The 18,903-nt window shown below is 42.1% G+C and overlaps 1 protein-coding gene across 5 annotated transcripts in view; it reads left to right on the forward strand.

The window, feature by feature from the left end:
* The window catches only part of SRGAP2 (SLIT-ROBO Rho GTPase activating protein 2), a 120,256-nt gene that overhangs the window by 67,879 nt on the left and 33,474 nt on the right, over positions 1 to 18,903 (forward strand). For 4 of the 5 annotated variants that reach the window (XM_067310791.1, XM_067310788.1, XM_067310790.1 and 1 more), the window contains 7 exons: positions 981 to 1,043; positions 4,426 to 4,641; positions 5,399 to 5,527; positions 10,059 to 10,283; positions 11,515 to 11,616; positions 12,498 to 12,695; positions 17,802 to 17,886. In XM_067310791.1, coding sequence (XP_067166892.1) covers positions 981 to 1,043; positions 4,426 to 4,641; positions 5,399 to 5,527; positions 10,059 to 10,283; positions 11,515 to 11,616; positions 12,498 to 12,695; positions 17,802 to 17,886 — 1,018 coding nt within the window. The remainder of the gene's footprint in view (positions 1 to 980; positions 1,044 to 4,425; positions 4,642 to 5,398; positions 5,528 to 10,058; positions 10,284 to 11,514; positions 11,617 to 12,497; positions 12,696 to 17,801; positions 17,887 to 18,903) is intronic. The other variant, XM_067310789.1, reaches the window with a different exon arrangement.

An 18,903-nucleotide genomic window follows, 5' to 3' on the forward strand; every position in this document is an offset into this window, starting at 1 on the left:
AGACACTGCAGTACGGTTTCCCCCCTTGATGTGTCTCCTTAGGCTCGAACGCCCGCAGGACCCCGGTTGAGCAACCTCATTTTGTAAGGAATCAATGTTAGGGGGTGGCACTGGTGACCCGTGCTGTGCTAGTGGCTATGGGACAAGGAATAAGGACAGGAGAGGCAGGAAGGTGGTACTGGAGAGTGCGAGTGAGATGTAAGGTCGAAGGAAAGAGCCGCAGTACTACAGTACAGAGACGCGAGCCTGAAGGAGGTGGTGGTTGTCCGTCACCGCAGCCTGCAGGGTCTGGTTTTGTCAAGGACCCACCTTACTTGGTTTTTGTCCTCTGCGAACTGAGAGCCTTTACTTTCCTCCCTGTCTTTGAAAAGGGTGGGGTAAAATGCAGTGTAGTGGCACTTACACCTGCACAATTAGATTTATTTACTGTGCTTTGGAGCAAAACCTTTGGCATAATACAGCCTTTAATAAAGACCTGCCTTTTGGCGACAGCATCGCTGAGCCTTTGTCGCTTAGTTTATACATCAGGAAAATTGAAGTATTGCCTGTTGTGTTGTGATACAATGCCAAATAAAGGAATATCGTTACTGTTGGCTTTCTTATCCTGCATTTCTTCAGCTTGCATATTCTACTGTATGCCAAACTGCCATAGTAAGACACTAAGTAAGATCACTAAGTGCTAGATCAGAAAATCTATTTGTTTCTAGACTTGTAATGTTGAAAATCTCATGTTTGCTGGAAATTTTCCTGTCTCCATACTCTAAGGCTTGCTTGGCTGTGTACGTATAACATTTCAGTTTATTAATACCGTTTGTGCAATTTGACCGTAAGTGGCTGTTGGCTGAGCAGTTATTGGATTTGCTAGCATAAATAATGGTGCTTAATTAAGTCTAGATTATTTGTAGACATGGAGCATGCTCACTTCCTTCACCTCTTTCCCATCTTCCCCAATTAACTTTCATTTCTCTATTTTGTTGCAGAGTAAGGAAGTGGGACTGCAGCTCCAGGAAGACTTGATGAAGGTCCTGAATGAACTCTATACGGTAAATCAAACTGACTTCTTGGCATCTTTTCAGACAGAAGGAAGAAGTGTTTGACTTCTCCCAGCCTGCTGTTACAGCACAGACTAAGCACTAAGACTGATAAAGGTCTGCAGTTCTTGTGATTTGAGGCAGTTTGTGTTCACCAGTCTATACAGTACCATAAATCTCACTTTTTCACTCCATCTTTATATTCTGTTTCAGCTCTGTAAGTGTTGGCTCCAATTCCCAAATATCTCAAGTTAACACATACCTTCTACTAGCTGCAGTATTTAAAAAAAAAAAAAAGAAGAAGAAGAAGAAGGAAAAAAAGACGTTTAGAGTTATTTCCAAATACACTAAAAATTTTCAGTCATGTTACTGCATGCTTGAATCAGATAAGCATAGTGGTTTTGTGTGGTCCACTTCTGGAATTGAGCATACAAAAGAGAGCATGCAACTTCAGTGGGGAGGAAAAACCCACTGTGTTTATTTGTTCCTCCACTCTTCCAGCAAAACTGTTCCCTTTAGAGTAATAGCCTTCCATCTGTGCTTTTTGCTGCTCAGTATATCCATTGGAGGCACCAAGAAAGAGGCATTGCCTTGGGAAAGAGAAGGAATGTGTTCGTTAAAGTTCATGTGCTGCTTGGGGATTTTTCTTCTCACATAGCTGAATGGAAAAGCCTGTTGTTTGATTAAATTTTTTCCTTCAGCAGCTGTTAGTGAATTGGTTCTGTTTTAAAAGCAGAACCTACACATGGTTTTCCATGGCTTTGTTGCTCAAAATGTCTTCTTTCCTCCTTCTTTAATAATGCATTGGGTCATTGCATTGAGGAACAACTTCTCTCTTTCATTCCTTGAAGAAGATGATCCAGAGATGTGTCTGAAGTCTGGGTATATCAACCTTATGATGAAATTAGGTATTGATAACAATACTAGAGCATTAGAGAGGTTTCCCTGAAATTTTCTATATCAGCAGAACATATAGAAGGAAATTGTTACATTAGAGCATGGAAGCCAAATGTTCAGACTAATCTCTTAGAAAAAGAAGGGAGCTCAAGAGTAGGAAAAGAGAATTCATCATGCTCCAGTGTTCTTGCTGCTGCAATAGCTAAAGTGGGATTTTCAGTACTCTCCTCCAGACTCTAGCTGCTGCATGACACTGGGCATCATTCTGCCCTGATGACTTGGAAAATAGCATTTTCGGAGGTTAGATTGTGAATCCAGTTTGATTTCCCCTCCTTTTCTGCCTTATAGTGTTTAGTTTTAATGAATCTTGTCTGTGGACAAAGACACTTTGTGTTGCTTGACAGCATTGCCAAGAATGACTGGGAAGTAGCAGTATGGTGGAAGCTGGAGGCACTGAAAGCTAAACTGGGATGTGATGTGCCACCACTGCAGTTGTCAGTACTGCTTTGTTTTACAACAGAGTGAGCAAACTGCATTTTTCCTTTTCTTCCAGAAAGGCAGAGAATTTACTTTGGAAATGAAGGTGGCTCATCAGGTTTGCCTACTGTAGAAATGATTTTTTTTTTTTTTGAAGGTGCGATCTGTTTCAGCAATGTTTCTTTTTTTTTTTTTTTTTTTTTTGAGTAAAGGATTGACAGTCTCTGTTTCCAGGATAGATGGATGTCCATGAAAATGGACACGGTTTTGAGTTTCCCTACATCAATAAAATACAGGGAATTTTCCCCATGAGCCTTTTGTCCTGAATTGTCCTGTGCAACTGAAGTCCTTGACTTTGCTGTTGACCCCAGCAGGCACTAGTGAGTCAACAGTAACCTCACTGCCAGACATGGAGCAGGCGGTGTTTGTGGTTGCCAATGTGGCACTGTCAGCAGGGTGAAGTCATTAAAATTGTGATTTTTTTTTTTCTGCTTCTCTTGCTTTCTGCCAGCTCTACTTTCAGTGATAGAGGAAAAGAAGCCGCTTTGCCTCTGTTATTATAAATACCTGCTTTATAGTCTAAGCATATGCGGTAGCTGAAAGTGTGTGTGTAAATTATTCAGAAAGTCTCTCTTTAATACTTGCTGCATTCACGTGCTATCATGTTTAAATACAACTTCTCTTTGTATCTGAGAACCTCTGCTGATCACTGCGTGAGGAGAGAACATGCATCCTACTTAAGTAAAATTATGTTGCAGTTCAAACTGAGATGAAATCGGTATACATCAATTGATTTGCAAGTGGGATCTTTATTAAAGCTGGAGTTACGCTATCGGGATGTCTTTATGCAATTATGCATTTATTAGCCCCCATCAAAATTATATCATAAATACTCACTTTGGTGTCCATGTGCGTGAACTGACTTGTTTTCTCATTGTGGATAGAAAAAGCCAGTTTAGGTATGATGCCCTTTGGGGTTTTTGTTCTGTTTTCTTAAAACTAAACGTGAATGTCCAATTAAATAAGTTTTTTGTTTGTGTGCCTCTTGGGATAATATTTATCTATATTTATTTATAAAAAATATGTGCTATAGTCCATATAGCACAAGTTCCTGCTCTCCTTGAGCCTTCTGAAAGAACCACACTCATTTATTGATATTTTTGTTACATAAGGTGAACAGAAGTGCTTTTTCGTGTCAAATTTGATTTAAACAAATTGAACATGAGTTACTTTTGCAGCTGTTATGATCAAACTATTGAGTTGCATATAGTTGCCTGAGACTTGTCATATTTAAATGACTGATTCATCTGGATATAAGGCTGATAGACATCCCTTCTGAAATCCTTACCTGGTGATGAAAAGCTATCATTTTTCCAACTTTGGCAAATAATGTTCTTTGAATAGTAAGAAGGCAAGATATAATTGCTATATTTTTGAGTTTTTTGATTCCTCCATTGGAGTGTACGAGAAGGCGTGTGCCAAAATTAAACAAAGAAGCAGCTGCAAAATAAGCTACTTTGATTTCAAATTCCTTTTTGGGAGCCACGCTTTCATTCGTGCATCTTCTGGCATGCTTTTTTGAGATGTGATGTTTCCCTGGATATTTTGCCAGTTTAGATATTTCTGACTCCCAACAGGCAAACAGATCTGACTTGTTGGTCACTGTCCAAATGCCTTTGTTTACTTAGTAGGCTACATTGCATTTATTACAAACGTGATGAACAGCTATTGTGAAATAGTTATGTTAAAGAAACTTATAATTTTTTGGGAATGTGTTGGCCAAATGCAAATAATGTCCCTGTGTTGTAGCATGTGACTTCTTTCTTAGGGTTTTTTCCTCCTCTTTCCTAACTTCTGAGCTTTGCAGGTATACGTATAACTCTTCTCCCCTGAGACTCGGTCATGCAGATGATAGTGTAAGGCAAAGTTTCTGCATGCCTGGCTTGCTGGTTAGGTAAACCTATTTCCTCCTCAGCAAATGGAACTATTATGCTATATGACTGTTGTGTATCTTCCGCAGGTTATGAAAACCTACCATATGTACAACGCTGACAGCATTAGTGCTCAGAGCAAGCTGAAAGAGGCAGAGAAGCAGGAAGAAAAGCAGATTGGGAAGTCAGTGAAACAAGAGGACAAGCAGACACCACGTTCCCCCGACTCAACTTCCAATGTCAAGTTTGAAGAAAAACACGTTCGACGAAGCTCTGTCAAGAAAATAGAGAAAATGAAGGAGAAGGTACTTGCATGGCATTGCTGCTGCTTGTGTAGAATGTCTGAGGAGGAGACAGGAGACCTTTGCAGTAGTTCAGCACAGGAGCTACTGAGGACTTCTCTCCTTGATGTGGGCTTGATATACAGTACTGGGACTTGAGCCAAGAATGATGGAGCAAGAGGCAGGCCTGGCAGTGCAAGGAGTACACATTTGGGACCACCTCAAAAAAAGATCAGGACAAGTTTTAGATAAGCCATAAATTAGAGTTTAGGGCCAGCAAAAAGATGAGTTAAGGGCAGAGCTGGTGTTGACTTTGGGCTACATGGTCGTGTTTAGCTTTGGGACTTGCTAGCATGGATGGGCTAAGATTTGTACTGTGAGCTAGGTTGGAATGGTGCAAGTTGCAGTGGCAGGCAGTGCTTAGAGTTACAGTTATTGCTGAAAGTGTGGATGTTAACTGAAATTGCGTCTTATAAATAAGTCACTTTACAATCTCATAAGCCCATCTTGTTCCTTCATTCTTCCCTTACTCTTTGCCAACACCATAGTCTGTTTTCAGAGAGGACTAAAGCTGTGTAGTACAGTAATGCTTAAACACTTCTAGGTAATTATTCTAAGCATTAAGCCTTTGAATCTTGATAAAACTAGAATCCAACTGAATTAAACAAATTATATGAGCAGGGTAAGAATTGTTCAGAATACAGCTTAGTGTTACTAAGAGTGCTGCTACTCCCTCCACAGCTCTTTTTAAAATAAATTCTGTCTTTGGTTTCTCTTTCAGCGCCAAGCTAAGTACACAGAAAATAGACTGAAGGCTATTAAGGCAAGAAACGAGTATCTGTTGGCTCTGGAAGCCACCAACGCATCTGTATTCAAGTATTACATTCATGACCTGTCTGATCTCATTGATGTAAGTTCTGCTGCTTGGGTGACTGCAGTGAATATCATTGCCGTTAACCCTCACATGTGCCTCTTCCCTCTTCAGTGTGTTATGTACCAGCACAACCAGCAACATCCTCATCAACACTAGACTGATCATGTTTGATGGGCAGTTCAGGCAGTAACAATTGGCGTGATGATCAGCCATTAAGCTGTTAAGTGAGCATTTCTTAGCTGGTTTGCTTAGTCTGTTACGGGGATAGATGTTTGCATGGTAAACCTGGCATTGAAACATGTAGAAGAAGAAATTGCTTAGTTAAAATAAAACTCTGCTTCAGTATCACTATTTGACATTTTTTATTTACTGTTTTAAGCTAACGCTCAAGATTATAATTCAGCATGTTTTTAAAAAGAAAAATGATACTGTAAAGCAGTATACCAGTTGGTTTAAAAAATAAAAATAAAAATCAAGGACAGAAGCGTTTTCCAAAGCCACTTTTAACTTGCCTTGAAAAATTCCATACTTTTCAAGGTTAATGCTTCTTGTAGCATATTTCACAAGAGGAATAAATCTCCCTGCTTTTTGGGCCTTCCATTGCCTAATACCCACACCCACTAAGTCTACTGTAGCTTGATGCATTTCTTTCTTCTGTCCCTGGGACTGCAGAACGCTTTGTCAGGCTGCTTCGGAAAGGTGTCAAACGGAGTGGCAAAAACTGCAGAAATTCTGCTGCTGGCCACTCCCGAGGCTCATTGGCTCTCTAAACAAAGAAATAAGCAGATTTTTCACCAATACATGACTGTCCACTTCAACCCACAGGACTAGACTACCAAATGCGTTGAACAGGTTATGGCTGAGTCACAGATTGTTGCTGGATCTTATTTTGTTATTTGTCAAGGACAGCCCACTGCTGTCCAGATTAAAGACACTCGCTTCTAAGGCCTGGAGGGAGCTTTCTTTGGAGTTGGGGGGTAACTAACAGGAGTTCCTCTAGACCCAGGCAGTAAAGATCACTTGGATCATTGTTAATTATTCAGCTATTATAACAATATATATAATTATATTTATTCAACTGTCCATAAAATCAAATGAACTACACTTATTTCTGCTAGATATTTTTTGAAAATCTGTCATTTAGAGGTCAGGATTGTCTGTGCTAGATGGCTTTAAAAATACTGTATCATTTCAAAATGTCACTTTTTGCAAAATTGCAATACTGAAGAGACGTGTTTCTTCTATACTTGCTGCCTGTTTAGGAGACCTTTTTCTGGTTAGTGTTTGTTAAACTTGAATTATGGCATCTTGGTTTTGTAGCAAATGATAACTTTATATATGTTGTTTATATTGACGCCTAGGGATTCATCTCACTGAAATCAGTGGAATTTGATTGCCTTAAAATTAAACTTTTTGACAATTCCAGCTATAATCCCCCCCAAAAATACTGCAAGCGTGCTTGGTTCGTTTGTCTTTTAGCAGATTGTTTTTACTAAATTTTCATAAGTCATATATAGTAAAGAAATGCTCAAAGAATCCATTTAGGTTACGTAAACCCATAACATTTTTTAAGCCCAGACCTGAGATGTTTTAAGAGCTCCAGTGACAAGCCTAGCAGGTTATCCAGCTTTGAAGGAAGGGCTCGTGTCTCAGCCCTCTCTGGGGCATGGTGGGCAATGGTGCAGGACCAGAGCCCAGGCTTCTGCCCTGCGTTGAGTTGTCACTGTGCCTGGACAGTAGCTGTCATGACTCTGGGTGCGTCTGTATCCGTGTTAACCCCTTCATGTTCCTTGAAGCATTCAGCTTAATGTTCGATTGGGAGCTCTCAAAACCTTTAAAAGATGAGTTTTATCTGCTCTGTTTTGAGAAAGCGTAGAAGGATGTGGGTCTTGGCTGGGAACACCCAATTCAGTGGTCTGTGTTTACCGTGTCTTAACAATGAGACTTACTAATGCCTTTGATATGAAGGACTGAAAATTAGCAATGATAACCAGTAATGGCTATCTGAGGCATCTGACTTTAAAATGTAATTTTAAAGTCAGATGTTAATTCTTTTCCTTGATCTGATTGTTTGATGACGATGCATCTTGAAACATAATACAAAAGGAGCCTTCAAAATTATTTACAAATAAATTGTATTAGGCCAAATGGCATCGCGCTCATCATGTTAATGCAATGCATTGTGTTCCTCCTCCAGTGTCCTTGGTAGGATAACAGTGAGTTAATTCTTAATAGTGAGTTATGAATGATAAATTGTTCCTGACGTAGCCCAACAGTCTTGAGTTTCCTGACTTTTGGGACTGAGGCAGCTCTTTGAGGCTAATGAAATATTACAGTAATGGAGAGGTTTGTATTAAGACCGACCTCATATTTATGGAAGGGTCACTGGGACAGAATTTTTGAAAAGTGTGTGCCACAGTCCTAAAGTTTACTTTACTATTCTAGGAGTAAGTATACTACTGCTGTTTACTCCAGGATCTCATACTTTCCTTTCCAAATGTAAATTGCATTTGAAAACAGAGGGCTCTTTTCTTTCCTTGAATCTTCTATTCTGGGGCCTATTTAAAAACCACTAGCTGGCAAAGGGTTAATCAGCTGTCATGTTGGGAAGTGAATTTGAATGAGTTAACATTAAATTCTTATAAAAAAGTGATTTCTGTAGAGAACGATTCCATCAAACATTTATATAACCCAGAAAAGGGATGGCAAGACTGATACTTCTATAAATATGGTATGCTGGACTTTTAAAAATATTAAAGTAGGGGAGTGGGCTGAAAAATGTTTTCTGTCACTGGCTTCAATAAAATAAGATGGCAAAGTTTTTTTCAGCTTTAACATAGTCCTGCTGCTTAATGAGGTGGGATATAAAATATTAAGTCTCACTGGACTCTCCAGCCCCATCAGTGAAGTCCTCCTGGGCAGCACATCGGTCTCCTTTCCGCTGCGGACGTGTGTTGCCGTAGGGCGATGGCGGGGAAGGCAAGTGTGTCGCTCTGTTTGCTTGGGCTGCACGATGCTTCGGCCCATAGTTAGAGGGGAAAACGAGCGGCCGCTTCCGTTAAATCTTAGCGGATTCCAGTCATGGCTGGACTGTTGGCCCAACTCAGCCTGGCTTTCCCCAAACTGTTGCAGGGGCTGGAATTACAATGTGCATGCAAACCAACAGTAGCTGTGAACGGCTGCTTATCCAAGGCTGTCTGGACACGTGCAAATTCTCAATCAAGCATCTTTTGTTTTTTGGGGTGGTTTATGTTCTTTCTGATTGAATGTAATGTCCTTTCATTCCCTGCCTGCAGTCTAACCAGCAACTGCTGCTCCTTTACAAGACTCCCCACCTGCTGCAGCTTGTTGGCACAGGAGCCCGGCATCTAGCCGCGCTCGGTGGCAGAAATTCTGTAAAAGCAGGGAATGGTCCACTAGTCAGTCAGTCCCTCTCTATCTCAATCTTTTTTTTTCCCCGTTTACTCACAATGACAGTGATGAGACCCAAATGATGGGTGAGGAGGAGATTTCATGTGATTTTTTGCTTACAGAGCAGCATAGCAATCAAGCAGATGGTCTCTTTCTTTCTTTTTGGATATTCTCCTAGCATGTGTAATCTTGCTTGTAATTCCAAGAAGGTGGGCTCCTTTCTAGCTCAGTTTATTAGATGTCTGAAAAATTCAGGCTGTTTCTGATCAGCTAATGCAAAGCGCTTTTCTCCCTTATGAAACATTAGGACTTGGCTGGGCAGCCGCGGTGGAGGTGAAGCTGCTTGACTGTCTTCCAGTGACATCATCTTAATGGCAGTAACAGCCAGGAAATTCTTGACCTTGACCACCTTCTGCTTGAAAGTTTTTTGCTCTTCTGTTTCACCCTAGCAATGAAGTCATCTCAACCAATCACTCCTTGCTTTTTGGATAACTCTCTTCTTTATGCTGATGATTGTACAGGTCATATTCTTGCTTCCCGAAGTGTACCGAATTAAGCAGTTTTCTGTATCTTGAGTGGAATAATTTAGATGCCGATTAACATTTGCAGGTGATCCAAATCCTGTGGTTTGTTTCTCAAGATAATACTTCAGTGAATTGTCTTCCTTTTAATTGGAAAAATTTGGAAAAATTTTATTTAAGGATTTCAGAGTGCTTATAGTGGGGCTCAGTGCCTCTGAAAGTAAGGTTAAAATTTAAAGATATGCACTTTCCTGCCATTGAACCTACTCACTTCTAGGGTAAAATTTGTTGGATTGGTTGGTTGGTTTTTAACAGCATGAAATGAAGTCTGTAGTACTCCATGACAACTTCCCAATCTGTTGTAACAGTTTAAGTTGTCTGTGCTTGTCTCAGAAGCTAATTTTAACACCGCTGTTGAAATCTGTATGGGAATATAGGCTGGGTTCTATTTACTGTGGAAACTGCTAGTCAGGATACCTCTGTGGTCAATCAGAGATAAGACCACTGTGGTACCTAGAGGATGCTGAAGTATCCCTGACTTGCTGTCCATTTATTTGTCTTACAGCCTCAGAAATTTTAATTTCAGTTTCAGAGTTTCTTCGCTTATTCATATAGAATTGTGTGTCTTTCTCCAGCAGTGTTGTGACCTGGGATACCATGCTAGCCTCAACAGAGCCCTCAGGACGTTCTTGTCTGCTGAGCTAAACCTGGAACAGTCGAAGCATGAGGGTTTGGATGCCATCGAAAATGCTGTTGAGAACCTGGATGCCAACAGTGATAAGCAGCGCCTCATGGAGATGTACAACAATGTCTTCTGTCCACCCATGAAGTTCGAGTTTCAGCCCCATATGGGTGATATGGTCAGTTCATATTCTTCCTTCAGCTCTAGCTCTGTAAACACTCTGTAGGAATCATTCTTCCATTTAGTTATGTTTATAGAATTACATTTTTAGCAAAATATACTTTCTGGCTGATTGGAGCTCTTTTAAATTGTGCATTAGCTTGCAAGGTGAAATTAATATAGCAGGTAAAGAATGGTATCAAGTCTTCAAAGGAGCATTGTCCCTCTCCTTTTAGGTAGCATATAGATTTGAAGGAAAATGGCAGCTTCCCAAATCTTTAGCTGCAGCTTTGCCTCTTCATTTCCCTCGCCTTTGATAGCTGGACCCACTGAAAGGCCACCAGTTTGGCTCTGTTTTTGAAAGGTTGAGGGGAGCCTTAGAAAGGGGAGCTGATCTGAGGATTAAGCAGTGACTCATGCCATGGATATCTGGATGCAACTGACTGTCTATCTTGAGGCTTAATTATTATTTATAAATGCAAGCTTATAGTCTTGCTAAAATCATCTTGCATATATGTGATTTAATACACATCTGTACATGTGCATGTGTGTAATAAAACTTCAGTTGCAATCTCTGCTTTAAAAACTAGTCTTATGCAATATGGTCAATATTTTTCCTTTAAAAAAATAAAAGTAAAAAAGCTGCTTCATGCTCTGAAATATGACTAATTTTTAACAGTACAGGGAAGCCCACTGTTCCAGCATGTTGGACAGGTGTCTAACCTGGTCTTTTTCTATTTAAGCTCCACTGAACTCATCAAGTAGTGAATCCTGCGTGCTGCTGTAGCGTGCAGGTAGTTCAGCTGAGCGAGCTAAGCCTGTCATACCCCCTGCCCCAGAGGCCTGGCTGATGCAACCAAATTCTTCTCTGATGTGATGGAAGCACACTCTCATCTCCTTGAGGTTTTAGGGCTTGATTTAGCGTAACCTCTGTAATAAAGCACCTTCAGACTTCCAAAGAGAAATGACAGGCTTACATCACTTACAAGCTATTTTTTTCTAGTTCCTTTGAGATGTTCATGTTCTCGCTCTTTTTTTTTTTTTTTTCCCCACTTGCTTTTCGTACCGTCAGGAGGTGGACTGCACCTTTCTAGAATGCAGGCCTTTTCACTGAATAAAATCCAGGCCATCTAAAGCTTTAAAATGAAGCACTTTGGAGGATGTTTGCAATAATATAATGAAGTAATTGCACTGGTTTTGAGTCTGTGTTTTTCCCCAGCATTCTAAAAATGCTGCTGTTTTTCTTCCAGGAGTCTCAGCTATGTGCCCAGCAACCAGTCCAGAGTGAATTAGTGCAGAGGTGCCAGCAGCTTCAGTCCAGGTTATCTACACTGAAGATTGAAAACGAAGAGGTGAGCCACTCAAAGCCAACAGCCTTTTGCCACTTACAAAGGGGAGCGGGGACTGAGAAGAATGCAGTTGCTGTGATCCTATTTTGGGAAGACTTGCGGTAAAATGCAGGAAGAAGGCAACTGAGGCCAGAAACATATTAGTCTGACTGCAATTTCATGTGAAAGCTGGGTGTGCAGAGAGGACCCTTTTAAAAAAACAGCATAACATCCTTTTTCCCAACCCTAAATTGATAGGGCTGATCATGTTTCAAGAAGCGGAATTTGGATAGCTTAAAGTAATGTTTTGAAGTGAAGACACTGAATTTGCATAATGTAAGGTAAGAGCAAGCTTTTGTTTCATCGGTCGTCTAGGATGAGAGCACTAGGTGAATGGCATTTGTCTGGGAACAGATCAAAATATCTAATCTGCACTTCTATATTCAGGAATTTTTAATATCTTCTGGGGAAAAATTGGCAATCCCTTTATATGTCTAGAATTTTGATCCTGGCCTTCAGTAAAAACTTAGAGTGCAGCAAAGTCCTGGTTTTAATCAAACAATTGTTTGATGACCAGTCAATATACTTACAGAAGGTGAGTACATCATTTTTCCTCCAGCACTCTTTGCTTTAAGGTTAAATTTCCCTATTTCTCTTCCTCACCCCAGCCTGGGGATTGCAACGGTGTTCGTACTGCTGGCCGGCTCAGTGTCCTGCCTACCCTTTGCTAATATGGACTGTGTTCTGTTAATTAGCCGAACTTGAATCCTAGTTACGGCCCACAGGACATGAAACCGATAATCTTTGTTCATTTAGTAAAATGCTCTGGGGTACTTATTGCCTCTTTTTTCACCTGCAGCATATTATCTTCACTTTTTTTTAACGCTCTTATTCTTGCCGGACAGGTTAAGAAGACTATGGAAGCTACTCTCCAGACTATCCAGGATATAGTCACAATAGAGGACTTTGATGTCTCTGACTGCTTTCAGTACAGCAACTCTATGGAGTCTGTTAAATCCACCGTCTCCGAAACCTTCATGAGCAAACCGAGCATTGCCAAGAGACGGGCCAACCAACAGGAGACGGAGCAGTTCTATTTCACGGTGAGGAATTCAGTTTTCAGGGTGTTCAGAGTGATTCAAAGCTTTTGCAAACTATATACCTATATGCTTTTTGCTATAACTTTTTGTTAGAAGTAGACGCATTTATAGTATTTTTAGTATTATTTTTACAAGGGAGTGCAGAAGGTTGCTGTCATCTTACAAAAATGCACCTGTAATTGATTTCGGGAAAGCAGAGTTAGTATACTGGTTTTAAAAATAGGTGCTTTGAATTCTTTTCAAATATATTGGTACCTTTGTTGATGAAAACTTTGTGCATAAACTGAGTAAAATTTGATTTCTCCTCCTTTTTCTTTCCTAAAAAAGGAATTGTCTGAGAGAGAACTTAACAGCTTGTAAATGTAAAATTTTCAAAAATAATACAAGCTAAAAGAGTATTTAGTTCTTTCATTTTTGTTATCCTCTTGCAACTTCAAAAGTTCAAATAAACTTTTAATAGAACTGATGCATTTTTACAAGATGCTAAGTTTTCTGTATTGACTCTGATACTAGAGTACATGTTTTTTCTTAAATTTGTTTTATGTTGAGCTGTTATTCTTTTCTATTTTAAAAATCTTTCAAAAAATAGACAAAAATAATACCTACTTTCTGACATTCCCTTGGGCATCTTTTGCTGTACTTACTGTCTTTTAGGTTCCTGTTCCAAGAATGGTGTTGCTTATTAAAATTGTGATGTTTCTGTGCAAATTACACTGGCTGACAGGATGGTTTTTGTCAGGGCTTGCCTTATAATAAGTTTATTGGCGAGTTTATCATTTTCTTGGACAAGCGCTCAAAAAGCTTAAAGCAACCCATTAAATTAAAAAGCCTTCTTAGAAGGAGAAGCTGGCTATCGAGAAAAGTGGGCAGGGAAACTGATTCAATTAAAAAGGAATTAACCAGCCTGTCCGTGATTATGGAACTAGAAAAATGATTTTTTAATTGAACCGTAAGTGTTCTCTCTCTGGAGATGGACTATTATGTGTTCAAATGCACACGCGGGAGACCGAGCCCATGACTTGACTTGGGTGTAGTGTTTTTCCATTTCGTGGTGTTAATATCCTGCTCGCACACGGCCAGACCGGGGAAGTCGCAGCAGGTCTGTAGCGCTGTCTCCAGCGAACAGCAGTGCTATTTGTCATGTCATGCACAACCCGGATAAAATAACTATCAGCAGAACGAAGCTGATATATGAAGGGCTTCTCTAACCAGCCTAATCAGATACGTGATTGATCTACTATTGGGCAGACCTATAAATATCCTTTATAAGAATTTCAAGCTTTGAATCTACAAGGAGCAATTATTTCTGTATATGAGAGAACGGTCAGGTGAGTACTAATGAGAATGGGGACAAAGCCGTGTAGCAGCGTGGGTGAGGGCTCTTAGTGCAGGAGAAAGAAACCGAGGGTTTATGCCTTTAGAAGAACAGCGCAGAACAGAGATTCAAATCCCCCCTTGCCTGTGACAGGCTAAATGTGCTGAGGGATATGAAGCGAAGGAGAAATACTAATTTGAAAAAATATTCCATATTGCCGTGTAACAAAGGTCGGAAGTTCCACGTGCTGTACTGATAGTTAGGCAGGGCTCTTAGGTAAATATAGTGATACTATTATGGGAATTTAATTTACGGAGTACTGGCTATAGTACCCTTACGCTAGTATTAGTTATGTTGCCGCTAGAGGTATATCACTGCATACGTGCACCAAGATAGTTCTTTGAAGGAAGCTTTGTATTCAGAGTAGAAGCTTAGGCTTCCCTGCGTCAGTCAAAAGCCTAGGAAGGACGATTGGCTTCGCCCCGCTAACGCAGGTGAGCAAAGGGAGGAAGCAGGAGCGACGTGGGCCAGCTGGAAGTCGAGGCTGCGTCCGCAGTGCCCGGCGGGCCGGTGCTGCGTGTCGCCGGCGGTGGCTGCTGCGCCAGCAAAACCGCGGCTGCCGTGAGCCTGTCTGCCAGGGCTGAAACGGTGCTGCTAATTGCAGCGTAGTCGGCACTCGACCCCACCTCGGACGTGAGAAGGAGAATGAATGACTCCATCCTTTCTGCCCCTAACATAGGGGATAATTTTTAGTTCTTTGTAGTAATGTTATTTCTTTCTTCCAGAAAGATTAAAACGTGGTAAAATGCTCATTCTGTGAAGTGCTTTAAAAATTAATGCAAATTTATTATTACCAACCCCTTAAGACATGGATAAGTATCATATAAAATTCCCCTGCTAATCAATCTTGCAGCAATGTCATGCTGCCGCTGTCAGTGCGCCGCTGTTCCCACGTTTAATCACTGGCAGGAGCGCGGCGGAGCGACGATCCCGCTTCCCCGCTGCAGCCTGGGAAGGGGCCGCCTTGAGTCGAGGGCCGCGTTTGAAGCCGGCCTGGGGTGGAGGGCTGGGGCGGGAGCAGCACTGCTGAGCCTTCCAGGTCTGCGACCGTCGAGGCTGCGGGACGGCGACAGAAATCTCCGTTCCCGCCAAGCAGGCAGATGTGGTCTGGTTTGCATTTTGCATCCTCAGGTATTCCAGCTGCCGGTTGTTCCTTGCTGGAAAAATGCTGAAACGAGGTTTGGACTAGGAGATGGTGTCAAAGCGGTATGGTTTTGAGGAGAAGGTGGGTGCAAAACGCTCACCAACAGCAGATCATCCCCTCTTAGGCTTTTACAGGGTGAAATACTGTGACTTGGGCAGGTTTCTGCCTCTTTGCGTCGGATTGGACTTAGTCCAACTCCAGCTGTCCTTCGCCAGAAGTGGAATCCCAAGGAGTTCTCCCATACTCTGATTTTTTTTGGCTATTTTTGTTAAGCCAGAAATCAAATGCTAGTGGATCTTTAATTCATTGAGAAAAGCCTGCAGCCTTATTTTTAAACTGCATCTTTTTTATAAGTGTAGTGGTAAGCGTCGGGGTACGCAGTATGAGGCGGAGGGAAATACGGAGAACACGCGACATGCCGTATGTGGTGGGAACCTGCTCGCTCTTCTTTCGTGAACAGTCCCTGGCGCTCCTCTGCGGGCAGCTGACGCTCTTCACGCGCCCGTCTCCGTGCACCGAAGCCGGAGCAGCCGGCCGGAGCGCCGGCGGTGCTGGGAGAAGGCGCTCCGCCGCCGGGGAGCCCGCGGGGCGGACGAGCCGTGCCGGGGATGTGCCGTCTCCGCGCTCAGCTGCGGCCGCCTGGGGAGCGGAACGCGGGCGCGCGGAGCAGCTTTGCGTGCGGCGAGGGCGCCAAGCCTTGGCGCGGCACGAAGCAATCCTCGGCAGAGCGCGAACAGCTGCGCTGGGTTTTGCCACGATGCTGCTGCGTGATGAAGCGGGGTGTACAGCAGAAAGGGGGGAAAAATCTGTTTTCTGCAGGAGCGATCATCAATCCAGTTTCTTTTAGAAGCAGGCTTTAGTTTCAGAAAGAGCACGGACACTGCGAGCATAGACGTAATGCAAGAAAGACCGAGCTTAAGTTTTTTATATCTGCTTCAAAGGGAAGCTTAACTCTTCCAAATCAAGTTGATTTGCAGATCTTTAGGCTTCTGTTTGAGCTATTTTGAGATTAGCCTTGTAGTCCTGTCTGCCTGCCTGTTCTCGGTTTTGAGGCATCTTCCAGAATCAGATTTATCCTCGTATCCCCACCTCAGCTTCTCTGGGTTTTTTTGCAACTTGCACTCTGTTTTTTCTGTTAAATGTTTGATGCAAAAATTTAACTGCTTTAGGAAAAATACATAATTGCGGATGGGCAAACGGGTTCTACAGGGAAATTCTTTATTTAAAAAAAAAAAGGTTAGCTTTTAAATTTTTCACTTTTTGTCAAATGATCGGTCTTCCTACTTTCCTCTAGAACAAAAAAAATTGAAGTATTGGCCCTATAAGAATCAGGAAGTGCTGAGACCCCCTGAAAGGACGTAATTGTGAATTTTTTGTTGCAGTTTTGTCAAGCAGAGGGACATAATTAACTGCCAAAGGTCTGTGTTTTAAAAGCCCAGGTCGGCCGCTTTTGCCTGTCTTGTCGGTACACACGGCTGCTGGAGAGCCTTGAGGGCAGCTTCGTTAGCTCCTGGGAGGGTTCCCCCGCCGCAGGCACTGCCGTGGTGTGGGTACACGCTATTTCTTGGCTCTTTTCACCTTACATATAGGCTGCCATTGCTACAGTCTGCACAAGAGAAGCAGGGCACTGCTCTAGTTAAAATGCCATTTTATCTTAAGGGTTTACAGTCTTAATTTGGCAATACAAAAGCAGAGGTGGAAGACGGGGAATAGAGCTGGGGACGTGAACTGGACCCTTTCGTTATTAAAAGAGAATCCTTTCCTTGGGCTCATTTTGCTGGCTCAATTTTTTAAGTACCCCATGTTTCTGAGGAATGGTCTGTGGTAGCTACTCTGTCGCGGCGTTGTACGCTATTCCTGTATTCCTGGGTGTAAACGTGTCCTAATTATAATGCGGACAGCTACTGCACGACAGTGTGTTTTATATGCTGCAGCACGGCGAAGATAATGCTGTTTTGAGCTCCAAAATAGGAGATGAAAGAGTTGTGAAAAATAGCAATTGCAGAGCTGGGAAAAATCAGAAACAAATGGCAGAAATGATTATATAATATTTCAGTGAGACCATATCTGAACTTAAATGATATCTTTGTTTTGTGTGCATGCATGTGTGCACACACGCACACACTCACTCCCTCCTTGTGTATCCTCCAGAGCGGAGGCAGACACAGTATTTGACAAGTAAAGTGGGGTGAGAGAGGTTAAGTGAGAGAATAACCACAGTAGCAGCCTTTTAGTTTGTTAAAACAAATTGCTCATTCAGTTGAGGGCGACGCGCGAGGGAAGCGCGTTTCCATTCTGCCCTGTCCGCGGAGGGGGTGCGTGACAGCCCCTCGGATGTCTAGAAGATGCCAAACATCCACCTGATTCCGGAGCGGAGCCGTAGAAATCGCCCTGCAGATACGTGGGGCACGGGCTGAGCTGCAGGTTTACACACCTGTGCAAGCCAGGAGGATTTAGTGCCTCCTTTGCGCTGTAAATTTCCGTGTAATCCTGTACTTCAGCATTATGTTCAGGACCCAGCAGCCTAAGGATGCAATCAAAAAGCAGTAATTTGCCCACTCATCATATTGCTCTTTTTCCACCTCCACAGAAAATGAAGGAGTACCTGGAAGGCAGGAACCTGATAACGAAGCTCCAAGCCAAACACGACCTTCTGCAGAAGACCTTGGGAGAAAGTGAGTGTGGCCCTCGGTCACTGCTAGCCGGGCTGCTGCAGTTATTGAATTAGCTGACTGAGTAGGACCATCTTGGATTACCGACGCTAACTGGATGTATTCATGTTTTATGAATTTATTTTCTGACCTGTGTGCTGCAGAAGCCGAATGACCTACATGGCTGCTTGAATAATGGTGAAAGGCAAATGCTTAATGAGTCACTAATGTGCATCGCTTATTTGTTTAAATGAAGCATTTGCCCACTCAGTCATCCTGCCCCCTGCGTGCACGTTCTGCTTCTCGCTTAATCTATATCAGGGTAAACCTTGTGATTGACGGTTTACTGATTAGCTTAGGAGTATTGCCTCATTAGGCTGGTCGAAAGTTTCATTTGCATGGTAGATTAGCTGCTTCTGACCTCTGTGGGTTCAATCCAGACCAAGCTAATGTATGTGAGCATGGGCTTATGTAAGGACAATTGCAAACAAATTTCAGAGCATGTAAAATATGTTGCCTATCTGTGGGACATTAGGCAAAGGGCAGCAGCCAGAACTGAATAGGCATTTGCTACTGGTGTCCGAACAAAGGGAGATTTCTTCCCCTTCGTGGTATGGGCAAATCCCGTTGGCCAAACACTTCTTAAACTACGCATCCAAGTTTCCATAGAAACCTGCCTGCCTAGTATTTGTAGAGGAGACGGTTTAACAGTCTAAATGTCAGGTCAGAAAATGGCTCAACTCATTCCTGGGTTTATATCCTGCAGCAGGGCTCATTTTTTTTTCTTTAGTAACTTAACTGGACTCCCCACAGTTTATGGTGTGCAAATCTTCTGAATGAAAACTTAAACAGCATGTGGTCTTTTAAGTGCATTGCTTTCGGTTTAAAAAGGTACTATAAAAATAAAATACTTATTACTACAGTAATTAAGAGCTGCATGTTTATCAGACTCGAGCCACTAGAAGGTAAGGAAAGAAGCTTGTCATCATCTTGTGCTTTATTGTTTAAAGTTCTTTCTCTCTTCAGCTGCCCAATAAAAAG

Source organism: Apteryx mantelli, chromosome 25, assembly GCF_036417845.1.
Source record: "Apteryx mantelli isolate bAptMan1 chromosome 25, bAptMan1.hap1, whole genome shotgun sequence".
Lineage (NCBI taxonomy): Eukaryota > Metazoa > Chordata > Aves > Apterygiformes > Apterygidae > Apteryx > Apteryx mantelli.